The sequence below is a fragment of the Equus przewalskii genome, chromosome 32, assembly GCF_037783145.1.
Source record: "Equus przewalskii isolate Varuska chromosome 32, EquPr2, whole genome shotgun sequence".
Lineage (NCBI taxonomy): Eukaryota > Metazoa > Chordata > Mammalia > Perissodactyla > Equidae > Equus > Equus przewalskii.
Window position 1 is genome coordinate 9,479,970 of NC_091862.1, and position 25,311 is coordinate 9,505,280.

The 25,311-nt window shown below is 47.2% G+C and overlaps 1 protein-coding gene across 3 annotated transcripts in view; it reads right to left on the minus strand.

Annotated features, from left to right (window-relative positions):
* Positions 1-25,311, minus strand: part of TMEM181 (transmembrane protein 181) — a 73,208-nt gene that overhangs the window by 17,092 nt on the left and 30,805 nt on the right. For all 3 annotated transcript variants that reach the window (XM_070602858.1, XM_070602857.1, XM_070602856.1), the window contains 4 exons: positions 17,553-17,608; positions 15,439-15,529; positions 12,794-12,915; positions 9,380-9,490 (listed from right to left, as the gene is read on the minus strand). In XM_070602858.1, the coding sequence (XP_070458959.1) occupies positions 9,380-9,490; positions 12,794-12,915; positions 15,439-15,529; positions 17,553-17,608 (380 nt within the window). The remainder of the gene's footprint in view (positions 1-9,379; positions 9,491-12,793; positions 12,916-15,438; positions 15,530-17,552; positions 17,609-25,311) is intronic.

Consider the following 25,311-nt stretch of genomic DNA (forward strand, 5'->3'; position numbering starts at 1 on the left):
ATGCCACAACTAGAAGAACCCACAACGAAGAATACACAACTATGTACCGGAGGGCTTTGGGGAGAAAAAGAAAAATAAATAAATAAATAAATAAAATCTTTAAAAAAAAAAAAAGGGGTATTGGAGAGTGCACTCCGAATGCTTTCACTCAGCTGGGGGAAAAAATCTGCTGTAGACCCGATGCCACTTTGGTCCCACCTAGCGAAGTTTAAAAGCAAGGCCTGGAAAGATCACTCTGTGGCCAAGCAACTACAACATCCCAGAACAAAGCTCAAGAACATTCATAAGAACACAGAATCTAACAACCAATAACGCCTGGCACTGAATCAAAGATACCAGACACGTAAAAAAGCAAGAAAATATGAATCATAATGAGGGAAAAACTAATCAACTGAAACTGACCCAGACATCACAGATGATGGAACTAGCAGATAAGGAGAAGCCAGAGGAAAGAGTGAATATATGAAGTGGAGAGCTGGGAAATGACCAACAGCAGAGCAGACGTTGCAGACATCAGGGAACGTGAAGACAGCAATAGAAATGATCTAAAATGAAACGGAGGGAAAAATCAAGCGAGCATCAGGAAGCTATGACACAACGTCCAGTGGCCGAACAGACGTGTGTTTGGAGTCCTTGAATTTCTGTGAGGGAACGGGGCAGGAGGAGAGAAAGAATATTTGAAGAAATAATGGCCAAAATGTTTCCAAATTTGATGAAAACTACAAACTTGCAAATCCAAGAAGCTCAAATGAATGCTAAGCACAAGAAATATAAAGAAGAGAACAAGGCACACCATACTTGAATTGTTTAAATAAGTAAAAGAGAAAAATCTTAAAAGTGACGGTAATGGGGGTAGGAGGGGAGGAGCGTAATTACCGAAGACAAAGATGAGGATGAGAGCAGATTTCTTGTCAGAAAATGCCAGCCAGAAGACATTTCCAAAGTTTTGCAAATTAAAACCACAATGCAATACCAGCACACCTCTATCAGAGTGGCCAAAATTAAAAACACTGACTAACCAAGTGGTGACAAGAATGTGGAGCAACTGGAACTCTCAGACACTGCTGATGGGAATGCAAAACAATATCACCAGCTTGGAAAACAGTCCGTCAGTTTCTGAAACAGCTAAACACATCCCCAGCATATGAGCCAGCCACCCCATTCCTAGGTATTTACCTGAGAAAAATATAAGCACGTGTCTATACAAAGACGTGTACACAGATGTTCACAGCACCTTTCTCTATGACAGCCCTAAACTGGAGACAATCCAAACGTCCATCAACAGGTGAAGGGATAAACAATTTCTGCTATATCCACACAGTAGAATATTACTCAGCAACAAAAAGGAATGAATTATTGATGCTCCCAACACCATCAATCAATCTCAAAAGAATTATGCTGAGTGAAAGAACTCAAACATATTGTATGATGGCATTTATACAAAATTCTAAAAAATACAAAGGAGTCTGTAATGAAAGCAGATCAGTGGGGGCCTGGGGATGAGAAGGTACCAGGAGGAGGGGCATGAGGAAACTTTTAGGGGTGATGGGCATGCTTGTTACCTTGATTGTGGGGATGGTTTCCCAGGTATATACACATGTCAAAATGGATCAAATTTTATATTTTAAATCCATGCACATCCCTGTATGTCAATTATACTTCAAAAAAGCTAACAAACAAAAACCAACAATGAATAATCGAAATTAATAGGAAAGTAGAGATCCTAGTGATTAAGGGCACATGAATTTTTGTTTTTCCTCCCCAAAGCCCCAGTACATGCTTGTATATTCTAGTTTTAAGTCCTTCTAGTTCTTCTATGTGAGCTGCTGCCACAGCATGGCTACTGACAGACAGGTGGTGTGGTTCTGCACCTGGGAACCCAACCCAGGTCACTGAAGCAGAGTGTGCCCAACTCTAACCACTAGGCCATCAGGGCTGCCTCAAGGGCATATGAATTTTGAAGTCAGAGACTCAGGTTCGAATGCCAGCCCTTCCATCTCCTAGTTGGGCATCTTACTTAATCTTACTAAACCTTGGATTTCTCTGCCATGAGATGGGGTTACTCTTACCTACTTTGGAGAATTACCATGACATTTAAATAAGATGATGCATATAAGAAATTTAGCACAGTGTCTGGCAAATGGCAAGAGTTCAGTAAAGAGCAGCTGCACTTATAAATCCAAAACACAATACAACTATTGTGATTATTGCTACAGTGCTTACATTTTACAATTGCATCATTTACAAATAATCAGGGTAGAGATTATGAGCACTGATTGGGGGGGTATTGACGTGAACACAATACTCAAAGAGAAAAAAGTATAATACATACCTTAGTTGAAAAACCAGATTCTAAGGCATAATCAAGAAGAGAAAAAAGTGTTTCCATCAGGAAAAAACTCACAAAATATGTTTAAAGTAACACTGGAGGAAGTATGTATTTTTTTACCCTTAAGGGACTGCAACTCAAGAAAAAAAAGAACCATGGACACCCCTGAAGGAGGGAGGATTCTGCCTTAAGATTCTGTCAGAGCTGTGCAAACAAGCAGCTCACCCACTTCATAAATTAGCCCTAGAAAACAATGCTTTATTCAACAAATATAGGTAAACCTAAAACATGCATTTCAGTTCTAAAGTATGAACTAAAAGGAGAGAGATGCAGAAAGATGAGTTGAGAAGGAGAAGAAAGGTAATACTACGTTCTGGCTTTCAGGACTGGATCCGAGCAGGAGCTGACCTGACGCACAGTGGGCACTCAGAACCTGCCACGTGCCGTCCAGCCTCACTTTCCTCCTGTCACACCTTCCCCTGTCCTTCCTGATCCGAGGAAACCATTTCCACATAGGATGTCTCTCTGGGGGGCTGCCGCTGTTCGCAGCAGCTCAGAAGAATCACCTTTGTGGTCCTCTGAGGCTAGACCAGCCTCACAGCTCCACCTGGCGTTCCTTTGTGCCAAGGGCTTGAAAAGTCTCTCTTCTTCCCCTGAGCAAGCCCAAGAAGGACGCACAAAGCTCAGAGAGCAGGGCCCTGGCCCCTCCACTGCAGACAGTGGCCCTCCAGTCACCGTGGATCCAATGATGCCAGGGCCAGGAGGAGAAAGGTCACAGGGATTCTATCAAATAGCTGGCCGGTGCCTGCACCAGCACCATGATTAGGTGGCAGCCACTGTACGGACCTAATTCTACAGAATTAGGGGTTTTTGTTTTTGCACTTATTTTTAAGCATCAAAATGCATATTTTAAATTAAAAAGTAAAAGAAACTTAGAGTAAAATCCCAGGGAGCACTCCGGCTCTAGACATTTACTTTGAAATCTTAAGACCTATCAATCTGTTTACAGGCTTCTGTGTCAAGGTTCCTTGGAGTCACAAAGCCGCCTTTGTCCTTTCAGAGACTTGGCTCACCCTGCCACACCGTGAACTGACCTTTGGAACAAGTGCTCATTTCATACCCTCGATCTTTTCTCCCCAGTTAGAATCTACAGGTTTTTGGTCCAGTTCCTCCATTCAACATTTGTTGAGCACCAACTTTGGTTACATGCAAGCAAATATGTCTAATCCTGTGCAGACATGAGACGACAGAACTTAAAAAAAAATAGGATCAGTAAAATTGCCTCCAGGAGCTGACGAACTTGGGGGCAGAGAACAAATATTTGATGACACTCTCAGAGAGTCCTCTGAATAGGGAAGCCACAAGAACACACACGAGTGGGAGTTTTTCAGAGTACAGGGTCCTCAGATCAGTGCCACCCCAGGCAACGCCTGGAATTAGGGCCCCATGCTCAGATTCACAGCCTGGGTTTCCAAGACTTGAAAAACATTGAAAGGTCTTACACAGAAATATTTGGAGATAAAAAGCCTAACATACGCTATTGCAATTTGTCCTATGAGACCCACGTTATCAAGTGCGATCCAGGAAGCCCGTCAGGACTTCTTAACGCACACCTGCTGCCAGTCCTCTCGGTTCACAGGGAAACCCCAAGTGTCCACTGCAGAGAAAACTGAAGGACTCTGGGACATGGGCTGTTGTTTTAATCTCAGCCCCCAGTGAAAGGTCACGGCTTAGGAAGAAACAAGAGGAAATGAGACATGAAGAGCTGGCTAGAGAGCGTCACTCAAGAATCTACTTAAAGAGCATTTAATTAGAGAGAAAAATGTCCAGATTGGCCCTGAGGACACAGGAAGCTGATGTGATGTGTACAGAAGGTGCTCATAAAGCTCAGGAGAAAATGACAGAAAAATGAAGGAAAGCAATCTGCCTGGTGTCTAAAGTCTATGCCCCATGGCAAACGCAGAGCATGGCCAATGAAACAAACTTTTTCAAAAACATAGGAGATGAGCAATATCTCCTAAGTACCTACAAGCCCTGGGGTAGTCTTGACTGGACCATGGCAATGGGATGTGGGCAAGATGCAATCCAAGGAATAAGAGTTGAGAAAAGAGGAAGAGATGGAAAGTTTGCACGTGACTTCAAAAAGATATACATGTAAGTATAAATCAATGAACCAAATGTTCATAGAATATGGGATTGAGGACCAGAGGAGAGAAACCGAACTTCTCCAATTAAGGGGTTGTAGCATCAGCAACAACACCAGACAGAACGTAAAGCCTGCACACAGGCCGAGACAGAAAAAGGAGCATCAGCTATGCAGACGTCTGCTAAGCACAGACACGGTCTGCTAAAAACAGACCATCGGAACACGCTGGGCCTGTCCTCATGACAATTCTTTCTCAGGAGGTTGGGGACCAAGTGGGGTAATTTTCACCCTGAACTTGATGTTCATGGACAAGGAGGAGCTGGCTAGTGGGAGAAACGGTGGAGCCCAGGGGAAGGTGACCGTGTGGCCCCGAGCTCTTGCAGAAGAGCCCAGAGCACCAGCACACACGGCGAGAGAACCCAGCACTCAAACTCCAAACGCCAAAGATTTCCAAGGAAATGCTAACCAAAAGGAATGGAAACTCTCAGTCAAATTCTGTCAAAGCAGCAAGAACTGTCTAAAGAAATGTACGTGGTTACACAGCCAGCATCCCGATGAGCTCTGATTTTTAAAGTACACTACATATTCTGTTAAGTTTTTACTGAAAGATAATATACCTACAAAAAATTGTGTACATATCCCAGGTATACAGCTCAATGAATCGTCACAAACTGAACACAATACTGTAAACTGTATTCTGACCCCAGAAGCCCCTCCCTTGATGTGCCCTTGAGTCGCTAACCTACCCAAGACCAACACGAATCCTGACTGAACAGCACAGATTCGTTTTGCCTGTTTTTATAATTCACATAAATGGAATCCTACACTACGTACTATTTTGTATTTCGCTTATTTCATTCAACATTATGCTTGGGAAAGTCACCCCTAATGTTGCATGTAGCTGTAATCGTTCATTCTCATTGCTGCATAACATTCCACTATAGGAACAAACGACAATCGGTGTATCCATTCTACTGCCGATGGGGAGTTTACAATTTGCAGCTATTAAGAATTGTGCTGCATGACACGAACATTTAAATGCAGGTCTTTCAATCAATATATGTGTTGCACCAATTTACACTTTCACCAGCCGGGTGCCAGAGCTCTGGTTGTGCCACATCCCTGCCGACTTTGGCATTTTTCTGTCTCCCATTTTAGCCATTCTGGTGGGAGTGTTACAGTAACACTAAAATACTGTTACGACATATTTCATTCATTACACTTTGTTTACAAAAGGGAATGAAGGTAGCTTACAACAAAAAGCCAGATAAGATAGAAACAATTTTTTAAAGTTTTTTAAAAGGTAAAATTACAAAGAAAGAGGGTAAATAATTATGCCAAAAAACTATACCAGGATGTTAGTAATTACTACAATTCAACCTACAACTTATTTCTGAAATTTCTAGCAGCTAATACCAAAAGAGAAACATAATGAGTTTATAGCTTTCATTCTTTAACAAAAGGCATGATAACAAATAGTCAAAAGAAATTCTGTTTGGAGGGTCAGAGGTCACAACGTAACTGATACTGTCTTCAACAGCAATTTTATAAAAGCTATGGAAACACTTTGCATAAGGCTCTCTAATTTCTTACTGCATCTTTATACAAGCTGCAGACATAAAATTAGATTGTAATTTTTCTGAGATAGCTCTTCGAAAACTGAGCTGCTCAGAGTGAACAGCTAGAGTGTGACTTGGACTTGCTCTCTCAAATATCAGTTGTCTTAGGAGCTGGAGCTGTTTTTTTAAAAATAATTTTCTCGTCTGATTATAAAGGTAATAAAAGCTCATTATCAAAAATAGAGGAAAAAAAGAAGAAATTAAACATTAAGCCCACCACCCAGAGATAGCCTTCCAGACAGTTTTCCATAATATAAAATTTTTGTGAACACTTTTAACTCATGCATTTTTTTAATCAGTATGTGGTTTGTGCTATCTATCCCATTTTGTGACCAGTTTATTATTTTAACAGCTACAGAGGAACTAATTTATTCATTTAACTAGAACTCTACTGCTGACACATAGATCACTCCCAACTTCCTGCTATAAGGAACATGTTTGAACATAAACCTTTGTGTACATTTCCAATTATTTCTTTAGAATAAATTCCTAGAAGTAGAATTATTAGGTCAAAAAGAACATGTACATAGAGGTTTTGATACATTGCCAAACTGCCCCCAAACTGCCAACAACAATCAGTTTGAACCCCCATCAACCTGGAGGAGAGAACTTGCATTTCACCAACCCTACACGGTATTTTTCTTGTTGGTGTTTTTTCCTATTTGCCAGAGTGGTAGGTTTAAAAAAAAAAAACTCCTTCTTGTATTCTCCAATTATTTGGTTTACAGCAAGGATGAACATCATTTCTTAAGTCTGTTGGCCATCTGAATTTCTTAACTTGTGAAGAGTTATGGTGTTATTCTTCAGTTCAACCAATAAATATTTATTACAGTCCTAACTGTTGCCAGGCACTCTGCTGGATAAATATAAGAATGTACCAAAAACGTAGAAAAATCTTATGTGACATCCCTTGCAAATCCCAAGGGTCTTACGTGTTAGCTTTCCAGATGTTGAAGAGTGCCACCCAAAGGGAAACTAGCCACTGGCATAACTCGAGGTGAGCTGTTCTGATGGTGACTGCCTTGGTGAGCCCTCCGGTAAGAGCACATCACAGCAGCTGCCTTCCATTAACAATGGCGGAGTGACATGTACCAAGTTTATCTGAAATACCCACCAAATTATTTAGGAATAAGTTTAAGAGGAAATGTAAACAGATGTCAAAGATGGAAGGAGAGAACCATGATCAAAACCAATAAAACAGTGACCCAAACTATTGTAACAGAGCCGGGGTGAGGTTAAAGTCCACAGGGAAACCTGCTGAGAACTTTGACAAATGGGTTCTAGGGGACGGTGTTCCCGATAAAGACAACGGAAAGGGCAGGTCCCTTGTTTGAGAAACGTGGCACTCTTTTCTTTCTTATTGATGCCAAAATAGCAAAGTCTAAAGCGCAGATTTGGTAAGTGCAGGACGAGATCAAAGTGCGCCTCACCTAGGGCACGTGTCTCAGACCTCGTCTGGCTTCAAACTATGTATCACGAACTTGAGGACTCAGGCAGAACGCTGATCAGATTTACTGAGGACAGAGCACTAGGAAGTCGCTCACACAACAAAGAACAGAATCCAGATTCAAGCTCAAAAGATCCAGAGAGGCTGGAGCAAGAAGCCAAAACCACCGAGGGGAAACCCAAGAGTGAAGTGTGATGTCTGAGCAACGTGTGAGAACTGTTAGAAACCAACCCCAGAAGCAGAGAATGAAGAAGCCCAGACTTCATGGCAGTTTCGGAGAATAATCCAAGGGGTCTTTACCAGCTGGCGGAACATAAGCCGACGGGTGATGAGGCTCCAGAGGAGGCAGCTGTCTGGGCCCCAGCAACGCCTGGAGGGCCACCTGCACCTTCCACATGGGGAGCACCCGCCCCTCGGCCAGGCTGACTGGGGCAGCCGCGGGAAGGAAACCTGGAGCCAAGGGGTACAGAAGGCAAAGCCCCAGGGGAGTGAAGGAAAGGGAAAGCCTCGGAGGGGAGGAGACAGCCATCTACAAGCATCTGTAGCGTGATCAGGTGGATAAAGAATAAAACTCACTTTGGGGAGTCTAGAGACAGAACATGAAGCAAAAACAGTATGTATGTAACAACAGCTGCCAGTTGTTGAGCGCCGGACAATGAGCAGGCACTGTGCACGATCCCAGCTCCAGCCGACCAGAGCCTCCCAGGAGAAGGGAGGCGGCAGGCGCCACCACAGAGGTGAGTGGACGGGACGGGGCATGTGAGGCACACAAGAGAGTGTCTACACCCCATAATGTCTTAGTGAAGGGTACCCGCTGGTGCAAATAAAAACCTGTGCACAAATGTTCTCAGCAGCATTATTCGCGACAGCTGAAAAATGAAACAACCTGAATGCTCATCAGCTGACGGATGGATACACACAATGTAGTACACCCGTCCAATGAAATATGATTCAGCAAAAAAGGAAGGAAGAACCAAAACCCACAACAGACTAGAAGAATGTAGAAAACACTATGCTCAGTGAAAGAAGTCATTCACAAAAGATGACATACTGTATGATGCCATTCATAGGAAATGTCCATAATAGGCAAATCCATAGCAAGAGAAGGCAGATTAGTGGTGGCCTGGGGCGGGGGAGGGAGAAATGGGAAATGACTACTAGCAGGTTTCTTTTATGGGATGTGAATTATATCTCAATGAAGTGTTATTGTGAAAAAGGGACCCATTAGCACCTTCATTTAATAGCTTTATGAGATATTTCATGATAAGGAAACGGAAGCAACAATGTGAAACTATAAACGATGGCGCCAGGATCTGAACCCAGCTCCTCTGTCTGTCCAGTCTGAAACCCACATTCCTAGTCACTGTGCTGAGTATTCTGACTCCCGATGAGTGGAAGGAACAAGGAGGCTGATTCCAGCTGGACACGAGTCAGGAAAATCTAAGAATTAGAGCTGTGCATCTGGGGGCTCGCCACAGAAGAGTGGTGCCCACCCCTCACCAGAGGTTCTGGCAGGGCCTAAAGACCACGTGCAGGGACTGGAGAAGGGGTGCACCTGGTAACTTCTTAATCACCTTCCCCCTGAAGGCTACTCTCCCCTCTCTGTTCTCAATCTCAGCACACCACTAAACTACCAACTTCCTGCTGTTTTTTTAAGCTTCTCTTGGTCCCACATACTTAAGAAACTGCTTTTCCTACAGCTTTTAAAAACTGTACACATCTCCCACTGTCCAAAATGACAAGACTTCAAAGCTGTGATTTATTTCGGTCCTTCCACAAAAGAACGGGAGCTAAACAAATGAGCCATGAAAACATGTGAGGTCAGGTGGTATACTTACTATAAAGTTCATCTCCTTGATGGGCAGGTTCAGGTGTTCAAATCCCACAGTCACTGTATACTGAGTGTAATTCAAGTAGCCAAGGTGAGCCACGATAATTTCTGCACATTTCTGCAAACACACAAGGAAGATTCGTGTCTTTAAAGCAAGCAAGACTCACCCGCCCACCAAGTGACCCACGAAAGAACACATTTCAACAACAGACGATCAGAATTGATCATCCCCAGGGAACTCGCCAGAAGCCCAGAAAAATTCAGATGTCGGCCAAAAACAGTTCTTAGAAAGAACAGTTCTTAGAAAAAATGGATATTTTTAGAAACAAATAATATGCGATTTACAATCATTAGAATCTTTCTGCTTTGGATGATTCCAAATAATACATCACCCGCATAAAAAGTTAACGATGCGATGCACACCTGACATTTCCACGAATACGGGAGGGCATGGGGGGAATGTAAGCTAAGTGGCCCACTCCTGCCACTGCTGTAATGACATTCAGAGTGAATTACATATTTTCTTTCTCTCCTATTAGCCTGTCATTCCCTAGAGAGACCACTCGCCCTCCCCCTGTACTTGGGAGAAGTGTGGCTCTGAGCAGGGCAGAGTCAGTCCTGCCACTGATGAAAGGCTTCCCAAGGCAGGAATGCCTGAGGCCAGGGAGGAAAACAAATCTGGGTATTACACAAGAAGCCTTAAAAAGATAGGGCGCTGGGCGGGGAGGGCGTTGCTCACCTACGGGACAGGAAAGAAGGCAGGGAAGTGGGAAGTGTGCGCGGCAACAGGAAGGTAGGAGTCAAAATCTCTCAAACCCTCTGGCCACCTGGCACTGCCGGGCCTGCACTGAAGCCCACAGCGATGGGCTCAGAGGGGACGGGAGCTGTCCACGACCACAGGCCCGGCTCGCCCACATCTGCAGCACAAGCCAGTTGCTATTTTTATCACAGCTGAGCTGCGGTTTCTCTTCCACTCTATCAGCTTCCCTCATGTGTAGTGGCCTCCTGCCCCCAGGGCACGCAAGAGTGGGGCCCTCGGTCTCAACCAAACCAAATGCTTCTTTTGTCTCCGATAGTCGGGTCATAGGGTGACACGTTGAGGGGGGCAGCTAAGGCCTTGGCACGATCAGGAGGGAACAGGTTTACATGAGTAAATAGGTTTGTGCTGCAAAGAGAAGCACTTCTTCCAGGTTAAGAATCTGGATTTTTAAGGGATGTTTTAATTAACAAAAGAGCTGTATCTCAGGCTGTACATATCTTCAAGTTTAAAAAAACCCACAGTGAAACCACCTGAGGATTTGGGGATCCCAAGTTCAAGCCACAGTTCTGACACTGGTCACGATGCCCCTCTGAACATCACTGAGAGAGGGGACCACAGCCTCCTCACCTGTAAGGTGCAGGCAACCTTGCTGCCTAATGGCGACAATGTGCTTTCTTTACATCAAAAAAAAAGGTAATATCAAAGGGTGGTCAGTATCTCTGTAAGACAAAAATTTACATCAGGGCGATGTCCCTTGAGGGGTTAGGGAAAGACTTGAGCAGAGAGAGAACAGAAGAGAGAAATCCCTGAAAGTGACACAGTGTCAACTGACGTAGGGCCACCAGCAGAAGAGGAGAGAAAACGCAGCGATGCGCGAAGGGCCACTGCCAAGGTGCGCAGCATGGCGGGTGCTTCCAAGAAGCACCAGTGCAGACGAGCAGCCTCTGGACAGTCTGGCTCTACTCACAGCACAGGCTCCAGGGGGGCAACCAACCCGTCCCAGTCAGCCTGAGTCTTTCCCCATTCTAAAACGGAGAGTCCCGTGTCCTGGAAACCCCCTGGTCCCAGGCAAACCAGAAAGATCAGTCACACCACCCCTCGAATAAAGTCACTGACGACCTGTGCATCACCTCTCAGTCCGAGAAACAGCAATGCCAGGGGCTGAACTACTGCTGAGGCTGGACTCCAGGCCCAGTCTGCCTGGGGATGGAGGAGAGGCTGCTGCTTGGGCAGTGGTCCTTCCAGACCCCTGCACCTGTCGTCCCTCTGGTTTATCCAGCAGCAGTAATGGAGACCTACTGTACACAGGTGTGGTGCACACAAACACTGCACGCTCTCACGTACGGTACTCAACTTGATCCTCGCCACTTTCCGCAGACAGGCAGGGGAGGCATAACCCCCACCTGAAGGACGAGGAAAAGGCATTTCAGAAACCGGCCAGCCCTGCTCACAGAGGTGATAAAGGGAGGAGGCAGAACGAGAGTCCGGTTACTCCTGGTGCTTCCCTAAGGCACTACCCAGCCAGGTCCACCTGCCGGACCCAGCAGGCCAGAGCCGCTGCTGAGCTAGGGGAGCAGACGGCACTGTGAGCACACCTCTCCGACAACCCAGGCCCCTTCAGGCTATGGTTCTGACCCTTTTCAGAATCTTCTAGAAGCCATCAACAGAGAGGGACCACAGCCAGTGGCCTGCCACTCAACAGGCATCCTTCCTTATCTGAACTCTTTCTCACCAGGATAAAGAGGCCTAGTATTTAACTATTATTAATGAGGTGGTGTGCGTGGGTATTAAGGCCACAAATGTAGGAATAAAAGAGCACGGGCTGAAATCCTGGCCCCTTCGCTCACTACCAGTGTCACCTCGGGCAGGTGTTCTGACCTCTCTCAGCCTCAGTTTCTTCCAGTTTATACAGGCTCTAACAACAGCTCCTGCTCCCTGGGCCGGCTGAGAGGACTGAATGAGATGTGGTATGGAAAGGACCCGGCGTGAGGTCTAGCAGGAAACCACTTTCTAATCCCATAACCAAATGCATGCTCTTTTCTGATGCTCCCCACGGTCCCCACGCCACCATGGAGTCCTGACACCACCTCCTCGCTGGAGCAGGGGGCTGGGTCTGAGTCTTTGGATTCTGACAGAACACAGTGCCGACACAGTCAACAGGGAGGCCTCCTTTCCCACTTTGGGCCCCCCGGTTTCCTGTCCCACAGCCACACCTGCACCCTGAGGCAGACACTCAAAAGAGGAGGCCAGTCTTCCCAAGGGGCCTGGGTCTCAGCCCCCGCCAACGGATCAGAGTGTTCGTCACACGCATGCAAACAGCAGCAAGCCCCAGCGATCGAGAATGACCGTGGAACAGTGGCAGAGCTTCCTGTGACAGGGGCCCATCACCAGTCATCTGTGGACATGCCAGGCAGTAAGTTACACGAACAGGAGAACAGGTATCATGGTGTGTGTGTGTGTATTATGTGTGCACGTGTGAGCATGTACGTGTGTGTGTGCATGTACACGTGTAAGTTTATAAGCATCTACAAGGCCATCAGTGTGTAAAGTTAAGTGAGTTTTCCATGCCATCATTGGTACAACTCAATTTGTTTACTCGAGAAAGCAAACCTGTAACAGCGCAGCATGCTGAATAATCGTGGACCACGCAAACGCACTCACCCCTGCACACGTGAGGGTCCTCGTCCGGTTGTGAACTTTGTTATGGATGAACCTCGTGGTCCCGCCGGGTGATACACCATCCACTTTGACAGTCATGGGAAAGGGCGTCTGAATAGATGTTTCTATAAAAGAAAGAAACTCAGCGTCACGGACCACGTCAGGCATGCCACACCCACAAAGGTGCCTGCTTGGCTTTGTGCCGGCCCGGGAGGGTCTTCAACCACACCAGCCTCAGCATATTTAAGAACCTCACATTTGCCAGCAAAGCCGTGCCTTTCTACGAGGTTCTACTTCCCATTCCTCGGGTGGCCTGTGTAAAAACCCATGTTTCAGATCCATCAGTTTCATTTCACAAAAGGATAAATACTTCATGGTTAACGAAACTGTATTTTTAAATTCCCTACATAAATTTTTAATTTAACTTTATACCAAATAGACTTCTTATTTTTTCTGATTATATGTATTTTTTCCTGATTATATGCTCATTGTTAAAAAAATTAAAGAACAAAAAATACAAAGATGGCATTAAACACTTATAATCCCACCACCTAGAAAGAGCCATAATTAACGTGTTTGTGTCTGCCCTTCCAAACCATTTTCTAGACATACAAATACACAGTGATATCAAATTTATTTATGCTTTTAAAAATGTTATAGAAAGGGGTTAATATTTATGTAATATGCATTTTTTTCATTTAACCTACTGTGGTCATAGGGTTATCTTTTCAAATTCTTTCTTGATCAAAGTGCCTCATCGGAATCACAGAACACAGAACCCACTGTGAGAGCCTGCCTTCTCCACTGTCCCTGGGACAGTGCACACTGTGCCATCTTTGGAGGACAGAGCTGACTCACTGTAAACTGGGTATGCTTTTGGTATCTCAGCCTCGCACCACTGGTGTTTTGAGGCCAGATAATTCTCATTGAGGGGTCTGTCCTGCACTTTGTAGGGTGTTTAGCAGTATCGCTGGCCTCCACCCACTAGATGCTGGTAGCACCCCCCCTCCCCAGTTGTGACAATCAAAATGCTACAATGTTTCTAGACATTGTCAACTGCCCTTGGGGAGCAGAACCATTGCCTTAGGGCATCAGGTCTTAATGTTCTCCCAGAACCCCAATGAAAAGGCTGCAGCTGCAGCGCAGACACTGTGCAGCCACTGAGCTGACCAGGATGCCTGGCACTGACCAGTACTCGCTGAGCGCTGAGCAGTACTCACTGAGCACTGACCAGTACTCGCTGAGTGCTGACCAGTATTTGCCGAGGGTGGACCAGTACTCCGAGCGCTGACTGGTACTCCCTGAGGCCTGACTGGTACTCCCTGAGTGCTGACCGGTACTCCCTGAGGGCAGACTGGTCTCCCTGAGTGCTGACCGGTACTCCCTGAGGGCTGACTGGTCTCCCTGAGGCCTGACCGGTACTCCCTGAGGGCTGACCAGTATTTGCTGAGCATTGACCAGTACTCCGAGTGCTGACTGGTACGCTGAGTGCTGACCAGTGCTCCCTGAGGCCTGACCGGTACTCCCTGAGGGCTGACCGATGCACCCTGAGCACTGACTGGTACTCCCTGAGTTCTGACTGGTACTCCCTGAGCGCTGACCAGTGCTCCCTGAGTGCTGACCGGTACTCCCTGAGCGCTGACCGGTACTCCCTGAGGGCTGACCGGTGCTCCCTGAGGGCTGATCGGTACTCCCTGAGGGCTGACCGGTGCTCCCTGAGGCCTGATCGGTGCTCCCTGAGCGCTGACCGGTGCTCCCTGAGGGCTGACCGGTACTCCCTGAGGTCTGACCGGTACTCCCTGAGCGCTGACCGGTACTCCCTGAGGCCTGACCGGTACTCCCTGACCACTGACCGGTGCTCCCTGAGGCCTGACCGGTACTCCCTGAGGGCTGACCGATGCACCCTGAGCACTGACTGGTACTCCCTGAGTTCTGACTGGTACTCCCTGAGTGCTGACCGGTGCTCCCTGAGTGCTGACCGGTACTCCCTGAGCGCTGACCGGTACTCCCTGAGGGCTGACCGGTGCTCCCTGAGGGCTGATCGGTGCTCCCTGAGGGCTGACCGGTGCTCCCTGAGTGCTGACCGGTACTCCCTGAGCGCTGACCGGTACTCCCTGAGGGCTGACCGGTGCTCCCTGAGGGCTGAGCGGTACTCCCTGAGGGCTGACCGGTGCTCCCTGAGGCCTGATCGGTGCTCCCTGAGCGCTGACCGGTGCTCCCTGAGGGCTGACCGGTACTCCCTGAGGTCTGACCGGTACTCCCTGAGCGCTGACCGGTACTCCCTGAGGCCTGACCGGTACTCCCTGAGCACTGACCGGTGCTCCCTGAGGCCTGACCGGTACTCCCTGAGGGCTGACCGGTACTCCCTGAGGCCTGACCGGTACTCCCTGAGCACTGACAGGTACTCCCTGAGGGCTGACCGGTACTCCCTGAGGGCAGACCAGTACTCCCTGAGGGCTGCATCGTATCTTACTCTGCAGGACACTGGAGGACATTTAAGGGGCTTCCATTTGTTCCATTATGAAGAACAATGAACACTCTCGTATATCACCCTTGAGCACTGTTCAAAGATTTTTAAACCTCTTTCAACCTTTAAAATACGGTGCATGGTACAAAGAAAAATCATTCCACGATGTCAGGCTTCATACCTTTTGATTGCTCCAACTCAACAACGCACGTCAGCCAGAGCTGCTGATTATATGTAGACAGTGGATTTGAAAGTATCTGAATTGGCTTTAGCTGAGGCAAAAGAAAGAAAAGTTGAGTAATTTTCATCAAGTCTACCAAATACCTCACCTTAACATACCAAATTTACATTTAGCAAACTTGGTTTGAACATTATTGCTACGATAGAAACAACATGTAGTTTTCCCTTTGACGACATAAGTGAAATTCTGCCTTCCAGAAAAAGAAAGGACTTTCACTTCTGTCTCTCATGAAAACCTCTAAGCAGACGGCTTCTACCACCTGGACCTTCAGATAATACAGATACTTAAATACCAAGAAAAAAATCCTCTTGGAGAAAAAATTAAAAGCACATATGATGAGGGGCCGGCCCCGTGGCCAAGTGGTCAAGTTCATGCGCTCCGCTTTGGCGGCCCAGGGTTTCACTAGCTTGGATCCTGGGCGGGGACATGGCACCACTCATCAGGCCACGCTGAGGCGATGTCCCACATGCCACAACTAGAAGGACCCATAACTAAAAAATATACAACCATGTACCGGGGGGCTTTGGGGAGGAAAAGGAAAAATAAAATCTTTAAAAAAAAAAAGCACAGATGACACATTTAATAAGATAATAAAGGCCAAGAAAGGAAATATTTTCATATTTACAAGATAATGTGTCTCAAGAACCATCCTTCAGTACCAATACGCCAGACACTTCGCTGTTTGGCATCTGCTATTTTCAGCTTTAGGAAAGTCTTAACACCCCTGGCGAGAAAAATTTAGAGGGGACCATGTTGCCAATGATACTTCTGCAGGGTCTGTTGACAAAGAGAACATGGGTGTGGAACAGCAGTGGGACAACAGCAGAGAAGGTTGTTTAAGGAGCTCACCCACAGTTCCGAAGAAAAGCGTTATTTGACTGCATAGTCTCTGAATGTAAATGGGTGGTTCTGTGCTTTAATACTCTGCAGCCTCAATGGAACTCCTGCGACCCAAGACTTGCCTCAAAGCCACCCAGGAATGAAGGATGTCGGGACAAGCTACAGTCTTTCAGAAGTGAGGATGATCTCTTGGAAGCAAGTCAGTTCTGTGGGACGGCTGCTATTTTCAGTGTCAAAAAAAGACTTACATCCTGAGAGACAGAAATTTTTAAAAACCGAAGTACGGTCAGGAAAGCTGATGGTCGCACCTCTTCAAATCAGAGCCTCAGTGCGAGAGTTGAAGAAAATAAATAAATGCAAAGAAAATGGGCAAATAAGCTAAACAGAGGCCCCTCCAAACCGGAAAGAGTGAAAAGAAGAATTAAAAGGTGCAAGTTTTAGGAGATTTTTCTCCCTTTGCCTTTTTGAAAACAGGGGGTAGGGGAAGAAACTCGCAGAGAGCTAAGAGAATGGAGACGAGGACAAGATATTTGGGGCCAAAGAATCAGATTTAAACTGCACATGTTGTGCATTCATGAGAATGTAGGACAATTGTGTCCAGTTTATAGATAAAGACATTATGTCTGATGCACAGGAAAATAAAAGGGTTTCATTGTTTGGGCTCTCACAAGTTAGTATTTACTAAAGAATACCAAAATGCTCTGATTGGAAGCATCTTTTTTTCTCTAAAGATGGTGAAGAATCAAGGCACATTAAAAAAAAAGAAAAGAAAAGAGCGTTTTTCATTTAAACCGTGTTCGTGCAAGTAATACCAAACAATGATTAGAAAGAACTGTTTCTGTTAGAAACCTGACATGGAGACCACGTGTCCACTTGGGCAAATAGAACAAGAAGGGTTAGATACCTAAGCGACTGCTGTTAGAACTTAGAATCTAATAAGACTTGCAGACGTGAGGAATCAGGACGAAATAACCACCGTGTGGAAACGAATTGCCGCTTCCTAAGAGCTAAACCCACCATCCCTTCTCAGAACCGAGGTATTTATTACAGCAGAGAAGCCCATTTTAGCAACAAGAACCCAAGGCCCAGGGCTGACAGTGGAGTTAGAAATGCACGTTGCCTGAAGTCCACCTCAAGACCCTCTGAGCGGGACCATTTCTTAGTGACCGGAAAGTTTATGATCCCCACCAGCCGCCACTTAGACCCAGTCTTACCGTTTTGCTGTTACTTAGTGAAAAATTAGCTGCAGAGGTCTGGATCACTTTGGGCCCTAAAGTGTAACAGAGAAGGAAAAAAGCAGGTTTTATCTATATTGATAATGAATTCATTCACTTTTTTTTCAAATGCCAAGAAAGACTCATACATTTAATGGAGGTGGTCTTATTTTCCTTGTCTGTCTTTAGAAGTTTTATGTATTTCAGTAAAACATACAAACGTACACAGACACACAATATCCATTCAACTGACTTCCCAACGGAGGGGAGCCCACTATGACTGCCACACAATGCACACAATTTCCATGGGGTCTGTGTGTGCAGAAACCTCTCCTCTGCTCTCGGCAAGGGCTCCCTCTGCAGGGCACGGATCAAAGAAAACATTGATGATGCAGACATTGTCTATATATTCTGGAAAGTATAAAGATTTCTGCTACAAAATTAAGACACATCTATTCATCCAATTAACCCAATCTTCCAAAAATATTTATTAAGTAGGGGAGAGAAAGAAGCATAATACATACTAACATACACTCAAGGCTTTTCCTGAAATAACAGATATACAGTCTTCATAGATTCTCACAGCATAATTCTTACAAGAAGTAGTCAAAGGAAATACTGTGACTCTGATTTTAATCTACCGTGGAGCAGGACTTGTCCTAAAACCTATCGCTCCCAGCTCGTGACGTCAGTCGTCTGGGCTGTCTCAGGGACCTGGCGCAGCCTGCCACCAACGATCCTCTGTTTAAGGAGGAGACACACGAGGATGCTCGCCAGCCAAGGTGGTAACACGGCTCGGGCTGCGTTCGTGAATGCTGAGAGGGGGATGTCTCCAAGTCGGAAGGAGATTCGTGCCCACAGGGAGGCTTATTATAAACAGAGTCACAATCTCAGTGCTCTCTTATCCCAGGGAGCAAGGCAGTCTGGTTTCTCAGAAAGAATTAAGAACTGGGAGCCAGAAAAATCTACACTCCAGTCTCGGCTGACTTGGCTTTCTGGATCTCAATTTTCTCATTTGCAAAATGAGGATGATGAACCCAGTGGTCCCTAAGGAACTCTTAACTCTGAGATCCTAATATTCTTACAGTGAGCGGGAGCCAAGGATCCATGAGGGTGATCTCATGTGTCAGCTTGCCTGGGCCCAGATGCCTAGATACCTGGTTGACCGGTATTCTGGGCGTGTCTGTGAGGGGGGACGAGATCACCATCTCAATCAGCAGACGAAGTAAACAGTGGGTCAGTCTCATCCAAATCATCGGAGACCTGACCAGATCAAACGAGGCTGAGTGAGGGAGGATTTGTGCCCGGTGCCTGGGCTCCCTCTCTGTCTTCAAACTGGGACATCAGTCTTTGCCTGTTTTCAGACTTAACTGGACCTAACACCATCAGCTCTTGTGTCTCCGGGCTGCCAAATGCAGAGCACGGGACTTCTCAGCCTCTGTCATCGCATGAGCCAGTTCCTCATAATAAATAAACCTCTCTCTCTCTAAATAGAGAGAGATAAACAGAGATATAGCTAGGTATCTCCTGTTGGTTCAGTTCCTCTGGAGACCCCTGACTAACACAGATTCTGGCACCAAGAGTGGTTCTAGAGGAACAGAATGTTAAGGATGAGTTTTCTGAATTGGTTCTGGGGTTTCTGGAATTGTCTCTCTAATCTGATTAGATTTAAAGAAGCTAATGACTCTTATGTCCTGTAGTAAGGAGAGTACTGACAGGCCATGAAAATATGCAAAACATCTCCACTGGATACTCCTTACCAACCATTTATCAGAAGCAAGGCGCTAAGTGACTCTGTTTATGATACTTTAGAACACTTTTGGAAAACTAACGAATATAATGAGGGTGGCTGGTTACTCCTAAAGTCACTGACAAAGCGGTGAAAGAAAAGGATGAGCTCAGGAATTTGAATTCCCAGCTCAGGCGCCCAGAAATGGCGGGAAAGCTTCTATGTTTGCCCTGAAGGAGACCTTTACCTCTGACAGCCCCAGGGCCGGGGCTGCCGAAAATCAAACCAGAACCTCAAGCTGCAACTGGCTGGATCATGAGGCACGCTGACCCTGCAGCCTGCACAGTGCCTCCCTGTGGAGTGAGGGCACTGAGTGGGAAAGAACGGGGTCCTTTAAGTTGGGGTGGGGATGTGCGGGAAGATCCTGACGAAGCTGGGGACACTGAGCCCCTAAACTCTGATGAGTTTCCCTTGTCTCTTCCTTCTGGAGGAGGCCTCTCCACCTCTGTCTGAGGGATTAACCCTGCGCTGCCTAAGCAAACAGCAATGGCCCCCCCTGAGGCAGCTGCCATCCAAGACAGTGCTGATTCTGCTCAGGACCCACCTTCATCACCGCTCTTTGCTTCCAGAACTATAGCCAGACTCAAGTTCCCACAGGCCCCTAGAGGGGAGGTACCAAGTGTGACCCATGAGGAGGCACACTACACTCCTGAAGAACCACTTGAGGTTTCTGATTTACACAGAAAGAAATCTGGGGAGCACGTGTGGGAATGGAGACGAAGGCTGTGGGATAATGGTCGAAGGAACATAAAGTTGGATCAGGCCGAATCCATGGATATGGGCTCACTAAGCAGAGATTCTGCACTGAGTGTTGTAGCTCGCGGAGTTAGGAAGGATTCCAACAGCTTGACTGGTGGGTTGACTAAAACATGGACCAAAAGGTGGCCCCTCGTGAGTGCATCAGAAATGCTGCACCTGCCTCGGTTTAATGTAGAGCAAGGGATGCAGAGGCCCAGGGAGATTGGGATGTTGGGGTGATTTGTCACTTAAGACCTTTGGGAGAGCCCATAAGACATACCTTCACTACTACTCTGAGAAATAAATTTGTGAGGGGAGCCCCAGCATCTTTAAAGAGCTCTACAGTTGCCCCTCTTTGTAGGCCAGACCTTACCGTGGGAACTGTGGTCAATGAATTGGGAAACCAAAATGCAATGGGAGTGAGTGGAACCCAGGATGGCAGGCCCAGTGGTCCCACTCAACCGCCAAGGCAAGGTGGGTGTGGTTACCGAAAGGAACAGCAAAGTCAAAGGAGGAACAGAACAGTGTGACATGAGACCTAGGGCACTGGCTAGTCGATCACGGTGCTCCTAGAAGTGAAATACACAGGAAGCCTACCAATCCTCACTTGATGTGTATACAGAGAAGAGTGCTAGGTCACGTGAACAAAAGTCCAACCTGAATCATAAAAACACAGTCATAGCCTCTTGATCCGTTTCTAGGTGTGAGCCAGTTTACAGACCCAAAACCCATCGAATGAAGGGGACATGGGGTCCCTGTAAGAAAGCACCCTGGTACACTGCCAAAAATTTATACTGTTAATCATTCCCCCAGCCTTCCCCAAAGAGACCTATGGCCTTTTATGAGCGTAACTATACAGTGAGGAAAGGAAACAATCAGACATTTCGGGGACTACTGGACACTGGCTCTAAGTGACACTAATTTCAGGAGACCCAAAGCATCACTGTGGTCCACCAGTCAGATAGGGGCTTATGGAGGTCAGGAGATCAACGGAGTTTTAGCTTGGGCCCTTCTCACAGTGAACCTAGTGGGTCCCTGAATCCATCGTATGATTAATTCCCCAGCTCCAGAACACATATCTGGAATAGGCATACTCGGTCGCTGACAGAATCCCCACATTGGTTCCCTGACTTGTGGAGTGAGGGCTGTTATGGTGGGAAAGGTCAAGCAGAAGCCACTAGAACTGCTTCTACCTAGGAAAATCGCAAACCAAAAGCAATGCTGCATTCCTGGAGGGACTGCCAACATTAGTGTCACATTAAGGACATGAAAGATTCCCACCACATCCCCATTTAACTCGCCTATTTGGCCTGTGCAGAAGACAGACGCATCTTGGAGAATGACAGTGGATTATGATAAGTTTAACCAAGTAAGTGTTGACTCCAACTGCAGCTGCTGGACCAGATGAGGTTTCACCGCGTGAGCAAATTCACACAGCCTCTAGTACCTGATGGGCAGCTGCCGATCTGGCAAATGTCTTCTTCTCCACCCTTCTCAATAAGGCCCACCAGAAGCAGTGTGCTTTCAGCCGGCAAGGCCAGCAATACGCCTTCACTGTCCCGCCTCAGGAGCCTAGCGCCTCTCCAGTTCTGTGTCATGATTTAGCTCGCAGGGCTCTTGATCACCTTTGCCTTCCACAAGCGATCACACGAGTCCACAACACTGACGACATTATGCTGACTGGACCCAGTGAGCCAGAAGTCACCACTACTCTAGACTTACTGGTAAGACATTTGCACATGAGAGGGCAGGAAATAGATCTCACTAAAATTTAGGGGCCTCCTAACTCAGTGAAATTTCTAGGGGTCCAGTGGTGTGGGCCCTGTAGTGCTATCCCCTCCAAGGTGAAGGATGAGTTGTTGCATCTGACCCTTCCTACAACCAAAACAGAGGCATGACGCCTAATGGGCCCCTTTGCATTCTGGAGGCAACATATTCCTCATCTGGGTGTGATACTCTGGCCCATTTACCTAGAGACCGAAAAAGCCGCTGGTTCTGAGTGGGGCCCAGGACGAGAGGAGGCTCCACGACAGAACCAGGCTGCCGTGCGAGCTCCTCTGTCACGCGGGCCGTGGACCCAGCAGATCCACTGGTGCCCGAAGTGTCAGGGCAGAAAGGGACGCTGTTGGGAGCCTCTGCCGGGCCCCACAGGTGAATCGCAACACAGGCCCTTGGCATCCTGGAGCAAAGCCCTGCCCCCCACAGATAACTACTCTCCTTTTGAGAAACGGCTCTGGCCTCCTACTGGGCCTCCTCAGAGACAGAGCGCTTAACCCTGGGCATCAAGTTACCACGTGACCAGAGCTGCCATCACAACCTGGGCATCACCTGACCCATCAAGCCGTAAAGCTGCGCGTGCACAGCAGCACTCCATCACCAAGTGGAAGTGGTGGATGCGGGCCTGGCCCAGCAGGCCCGAAGGCACAAGTGAGTCACGTGAAGAAGTGGCCCAAATGCCCCCGGTCCCCCCTCCTGCTACACCTTCTCCTCCCAGCCTGCACCGACGGCCTCACGGGCAGTCCCCATGATCAGCTGACAGAGGAAGAGCTGACCACCCGGGAGCGGACAGCCGCAGCACTACAGCCCCTGCCTGGGGCATCCCTGAAGGTCATGGTAACAGGAAACTCTCAAATTGGGCAGGACTTGAAGCAGTGCACCTGGTCGTTCACTGGCTTGGAAAGAGAAATAGCCAGATGTGCGATTATATACTGATTTTTGGTGTCCACACAGCATTGCTTCTGATCGAGGCACTCAGTTCATAGCAAAAGAAGTGCTGCAATGGGCCCATGTTCCCAGAATTCACTGCTCTTACCATGTTCCCCATCATCCTGAAGCAGCTGGTTGACAGAATGTGAAATGGCCTCTTGAAGGTGGCAACACCTTGCAGGCCTGCGGCAGGGTTTTCTACGAAGCTGTATGTGCTTTGAATCAGTGTCCTACGTATGGTGCTGTTTCTCCCACGGCCCGGATTCGTGGATCCAGGAATCAAGGGTGGAAATGGGAGTGGCACCACACTACTACCCCTAGTGATCCAGTAGCAAAACATTGCTTCCTGCCCCCGTGCCCTGACACTCTGCTGGCCTAGAAGTCTTAGTTCCAAAGGGAGGAATGCTTCCACCAGGAGATACAACAATGATTCCACTGAACCGGAAGTCAAGGCTGTCGCCCGGCCACCTTGGGCTCCTCATGCCTCTGAATCAACCGGCAAAGCAGGGAGTGACTGTGCTGGCTGGGGTGAGTGATCCTGACTACAGGGGAAACTGGAGTGCGACCCCACAGTGGAAGCAAGGGAGAGCATGTCTGGATTATAGGAGATCCTTTAGGGTCTCTCTTAGTATTTCCATGTCCTGAGATTACGGCCAATGCAAAACTACATCCCAATCCAGGCAGGACTATGAATGGCTCAGATCCTTCAAGAATGAAGGTTAGGGTGACCCCACCCAGTAAAGAACCACGACCAGCTGAAGTGCTTGCTAAAGGCGAAGGGAATATGGGATGGGTAGTGGAAGAAGGCAGTTATAAGTACCAGCTACGACCATGTGACCAGTTATAGACACGAGGACTGTAATTGTCATGAGCATTTCTTCCTTATTTTGTCACGAATATGTTTGCATGAGTGTGTACATACATACATATAAATATACATTCTAAGCAAATATCTTTGTTTTCTTCCTTCTCTTATTCCCTTATCAAGTAACATAAGATGTATTGACTTTATATCACAGTTCCTAAGTATTGTTAATTTTATATCATAGTATTTAAATTATAGGACACCAAAGAGGAGAGTAAACACCCCTCAAAGACTCCACCTCCTCTTCTGGGGATGGAGTGGTGAGTCTCTGGCCACACGGTGCCCAGACATTTGAACACTATTATTCAATATTATTCCCAGCGTGTGTAAGGGCGCTTCTGGACAAGATGAACACTGAACGGACAGAGGAGGAAAGCAAACTGCCCTCCCTGGCACGGGTGGGCCTCATCCAATTTGCTGAAGGCCTGAAGACAGTCAAAAGGTTGAGTAAGGGAGAATTTGCTCTATTTGCCTGCCCGTCTTCGGGCTGTAACATGGCTTTTCTCCTGCCTTCACACCTGGACTCAGACTGGAACTCAGACCCCAAGCTCTGCTGCTTCTCAGGCCTTGGGACTCGGCCTGGAACTATACCACGGGCTCTCCCGGGTCTCCAGCTGCCGAATGCAGACTCTGGGACTTCTCAGCCTCCATAATTGTGTGAGCCAATTCCCTACAATAAAGAGGATTGTGAGCCAATTCCCTACAATCCCTCCCTACTATCCTATTGGTTCAGTTCCATATATATATATACACACATCCTGTTGGTCTGTTTCTCCGGAGAACTGACTAACACCAGTACTCTATGGGAAGAAGGAAAGGGATGTGGGAATCCTGACATTGTTTTTCTGATCTCAGCCTTGGTGCATCACTTTTCATTTCTGCAAGGATGGAGAAGGCTGAAGGTAATCATGGCCGTTTGAGACAGACAGTGGCTTAAAGAAACAAGGGTTGGCTAAGGTCCTGTTGGGACTGGAGACCATGAGCCTATTAATTCCCCCCACCCCCCCACCCCCAATCTTAAAGGACAGTTGTAAAAATCAAGTCAGATAATGGAGATGTCTTGTGCTGTGATTAACGTAACTGTTACTCCTTGGTGACTTCCGAGGAAGGAAGAGAAGAGGCTGGCTGCGGTTGCTGTTGTCACCATCTCATCTTCACCATCATCAGGCAAAGAGCACCCGAATAGCGGCACTCTCCCCCAGCTTCCTCAGTCCATTCACCAACCCAGGTTTCAGTGTAGGTTAAGAAACTAGCCTTTTGAGGCACAAACGCCTCTGGGACAGGTTAAGCCTAACTGTCACTTGCACGGTAATGTTAAGTGCCTCTATTAAATAAACACCTACCAGGAACCACCCTCACTGAAAAAGGTCTTTACGAGGAAAAGAAGGAACAGCCTAAGTCAGGTTCCTGGTCTCTGGCCCCTTGGGAGAGGACCGAAGAGACGGGGTTCTGGGACTCTTAAAAACACAGCTCATTTCTCAGGTTCTCAGTTTTCTGTCTGCGAGAAAGGGGGTGGGACTGGACAATTTCAAAGGCATTTTCAAAGCTGAAATCGTTATGGCATGGCTCTTCCCCTCGAACTGCGTGCTGTGGACCCGCAGGGCACCTGGCGCCCCAAAGACAGGGCAAAAGCTGACCTGCAGGCTCCCTCCTGCCAAGAG